Source organism: Sinocyclocheilus rhinocerous, unplaced genomic scaffold (genome assembly GCF_001515625.1).
Source record: "Sinocyclocheilus rhinocerous isolate Xijiao unplaced genomic scaffold, SAMN03320098_v1.1 scaffold1121, whole genome shotgun sequence".
In the NCBI taxonomy this organism is placed as follows: domain Eukaryota; kingdom Metazoa; phylum Chordata; class Actinopteri; order Cypriniformes; family Cyprinidae; genus Sinocyclocheilus; species Sinocyclocheilus rhinocerous.
This window is the reverse complement of record NW_015670367.1, coordinates 99,176-103,573: the sequence shown is the minus strand read 5'-3', so window position 1 is coordinate 103,573 and position 4,398 is coordinate 99,176. Positions and strand designations below refer to the sequence as shown.

General features: G+C 35.5%; 1 protein-coding gene across 1 annotated transcript in view; it reads right to left on the bottom strand.

The window, feature by feature from the left end:
- Positions 1 to 4,398, bottom strand: part of LOC107734122 (phospholipase D2-like) — a 30,126-nt gene that overhangs the window by 9,148 nt on the left and 16,580 nt on the right. Inside the window, 2 exon segments of the mRNA XM_016545975.1 lie at positions 355 to 511; positions 635 to 829. Coding sequence (XP_016401461.1) covers positions 355 to 511; positions 635 to 829 — 352 coding nt within the window.

Here is a 4,398-nt window from a genome sequence, read left to right as displayed (position 1 = left end):
ATATATATATATATATATATATATATATATATATATACACACACATACACACGTTGACTTAAGTATAATTAACAAGTATACAAAGTACAATTAATAACAATATATACATAATGTGTACTAAGAGATCTCATTTTCATAAAAAAAACTGCATTAATCACAAGACAGCAAGCAAGCCATGGTCAATGTGAGTTTCTTTATGTAGCTTTATGAAAGGAAAAACATTTCCACATTAAATATAGAGAAGTAATTACCAAATTAGGATGTAGTTATGCTGTTTTTATAAAAAGATTTTCAAGGGTTAAATGGGTGATCTGAAAAAAACGTAATTATGTAAATCTGCATTGGACTGTGTACCTTGAAAGGGCTGATCCAGCTGTGTCCAGTCTCTCTTGATAAAGTTGCTGTAATCTTTTCCCAGCCACAAGAGGGCATTACAGCTCAGATCCACTTCATCCTCACACTCTGTAGCAGGTTCTGTCAGAGGAACTGCAGAGCCATCCACAGTATTAGACTGAGACAGGAAGAGAGAGAGGGAAGGTATTAGAGAGAAATGACACACGGAAGGATGAAGAGTAAGAGATTGACATGTCATTTTAAGTATGCCATCCATCATATCTACTGGTTACAGCTTTACCTCTTGGGCAGCCTCTGCATTATTAGCTGTTTTTGGGGGTTCCAAATCACTTAGCCTATAGTCGCTGTCATCCCACCTCCCAAATGCAAGATCCAACCCACCCACAAAGGCCACTGATTGGTCGATGGAAACCATTTTCTCATGATGGGCCCAGAGGACCACAACTGAGGCCACATGATCAGGATGACGCATCACCTAGGGCAAAAGAAAGACAGACATACAGACAAATACAAAAATACAGTAATTCACAACATGGCCCGGAAAAAACACAGTAAGACAGCTATCATGATGTTGACAAACGACAAAAATGGGAAGGATGAGCAAACAGCAGTATATGGAGTCAAATCAATGCCACATATACTTGCAAAAGAATTGAAGTAGGCTATTGCAAAAGAAAAAGTTTTGCAAACGAAAATGAAAGTATTGAGAAAAAATAAATGTGCTTCTTGCAAACAAAAATAAAGAATTGCAAAATATAAATGAAACAGAGCAAAAGCAATGATTTTGCACCTCATATTTTCCATGGCCATAGCCAGGGATGGGCAGTATTTCAGATACATGTATTTAAAATACGTATTTGAAATACAAAATGCTATTTTGTATTTTAAAGCCTTTGGAAAAAGTCAAATGTCATTTGTATTTAAATACATTTAAGATTAGTATTTTTGTATTTTCAAAATACATAAAATACTTTGTATATCAGGGTCGCCGTGATTTTGCCAAGTAAGACATGTTCCTGGATCAGTTGATCCTGGATCAACATTACTGTCGAAAAATACAGACTTAACCCAATCCCTACCCCTAAACCTAACCCTACCCATAATTTATTCCTAAAATCAGAGGGTCTGATTAACAAGGGTGTAGAAGCGCCTAATCCTGATTGTAAGCCTAAAACTGACATTTCCTGAAAAGTTCTCTCTCAATTCTGATTGGTTGATTGGAATGATGTTCCAGGATCAACAAAGATGTTGATCCAGGAACATGTTGTACTTGGTGAAATCACGCTCACCGTGTATCAGGGTGCTGATTTTGTGCATCAACTAGTTCAGACACGCCCCCTCCCTCCAACATTCATCACATGAGCTGCAGCTGTACAGCTCCATTCAGCATTGGGTGAGCAACTTTTCTGGAATAAGATGAGGCGAGGATGTCATGGTCAATTGTACTTGTTGATTCAAGTTAAAATAGAGCATAGAGCATCAATTGCCTTCAGTTAACATGAAAAAATAAAAGAGCACCAACAAGGGAAAAAAATAGCGTTAGTCAATCAGTTTTGATAGTTAATCGGTTGTTGTTTTTTTATCAACTAGCTTGTCAAATGTGTTTAAAGCATTACTGCATGTTAGGGCTGGGGGATGTGACAAATTGTGGCAATGATATAAAGTGTGAATAGTTCAATCAAATGAGAATTGATTGAACTTTTTCTAAATCGTTTACATAAAAAAAGGCCAATCGGGGTAAGCAAATATATCCGTGCAGCTTTTATTGGGAAAACGTTGGAGTGGAAAAAGACGCATGGACGAATGGTTGAGTAATAGAGTGTGATGTGCTTGGTGCAGTTGCACTTATTATAAGTGCAGTATGCCACGAAAGGAAATTCAAGTTCACACTCGCACGTTGGCAGGCAGTTTTTTGTGCGTGCGCTCCGAGATGTAGTGGAACGCCAACAAGTAGGCCTACACTTTTGACTTACGGGACGCGGCACGCAGTGGAATCACCGTGCAGCTGCCGCTTTCTCTCGTAGTGGAAGCGGTTTGTGCAGATGAAGCCTTGTTTATACTTTCGCCTGCCTCTACACCACGAACCTGCTGACTGTGCGCACTCCTTCCTAAACGGTCGCAGCTTTTTTGACACTTGCTTTACACTTTTTCACTTGCTCGCCTTTGTATAATTCTGTGAAATGACGGGGGCGACTCGGAGTAATTGTTCTCCAAACCATCAGAAAGCAGCGGTAAGAGGAAGTAGTTTGTCGAGTAGTTTGTCAAACAATCATTTTGTGAGAAGTTTATGAATAAATGGATTTCTTCACATATAAACTGATAAGGTTGTGGGTCATTTTGTAGGACACATGTGAAAATGTGAAAGTACACTACATAAACCTACACAAAAGAATCAAATCGTGTAAAACCCAGTAAACTTGAGGTTATGACTTGTGACATTAGAACAAAACATACTGTTTAAATATGATAACATATGTATAACACTAAATTAAACAATATTGATTGAACAATACTGATTACAATACTGATACCACAAAAAAATCTTCAGCTTTTGGTTTTATTGTTCATAAAAAAAAAACTTTAATAGAGTTAAATGCTATTTAAATGAATTCTATTGAATGAATTTTAAAATTTACATTTTAGATTAACTTTCTAATTTGAAAAAAAAAACTTTATATACAACAAAATAAACTATACATTAAATAATTATAAAAAATATATTTTTTTTTTTTTAGTTTTTGTAGTTTTGTATTTCCTACAGGACAGGGTAAGGGAAGAGGTATGTAAAATGGAATTTTTTTTTGCATTCAGAATAGGTCCAGATGGATTTCAGCCTATAGGGATGCCTACATTGGATGGCCAATTTCACATGTATTTTGTGTATTTTCAAAATACAAAATACTGTATTTGTATTTAAATAAATTTTTCCACACAGTATTTTGTATTTTTACTTTAAATACATTTTCATGTATTTATGCCCATCTCTGGCCATAGCTACTAATTTATTTGCAACGCTGCTTTTATTTTGCGTTTCAGTCAAGTGTTAGCTTGCGAAACAGTTTTTTCCCTTTACGCTTCATGTTTCTCTGCATTTCACTTTCTGGCATTGTTTTGACATGGGGGTGGAGTCAAGGGACTGGGCGCAGGGATGGGCAGTATTTCAAATACATGCATTTGAACTACAAAATACTATTTTGTATTTAAATACATTTAAGCTTAGTATTTTTGTATTTTCAAAATACAAAAATACTTTTTGCCAATCAACCTCTTAATTAGACTGCTGATTTCCTGGATCAACAAGTATACAAAAATACTAAATACAAAAATACTAAGATTAACCGTATTTAAATACAAAATACATTTAACTTTTTCCAAAGGTATTTAAATACAAAATACAAAATAGTATTTCAAATACATGTATTTGAAATACTGCCCATCCCTGCAGGAAATCAGCAGTCTAATAAGGAGGTTGATAGGCAAAGTACCTTATGTATTTTGAAAATACAAAAATACTAATGTATTTAAATGCAAAAAGGTATTTAAAAACAAAATAGTATTTTGTATTTCAAATACATGTATTTCAAATACTGCCCATCCCTGACTGGGCGTGTACAAAAGAATGGAAGTAATGTCATCGGCCCGAGACGCAGATCACAACTGATCCAGGCACCGTCATTGAATTCAGCGGGTGAATCGTTTCACTAGCATTAAAACATGCATGTTTTTTTTTTATTAACAGCGTTCCCTCAAAAGGAAAGGAGTTGCTAACATGAACACCTGCTGTTTATTTCTCTCAACGTGCACACTTTTATAGCATTAAAATGTGTATTGTTTCGTTTTGTTAAAGCTGCAGTCCGTAACTTTTTTTGGTTAAAAATAATCTGAAATCAATATTTGAGCAAGTACATAACCAGCCAGTGTTCAAAACTATCGCCTTACTTTAGCCTGATTCACAGCGGTTAGATTATAATGTTTTCTAATTTGAGTGGTACGGGTAGGTTTTCGCGGGAAATTCGAGCATGCCGCTGCGTCATTACGTCACTT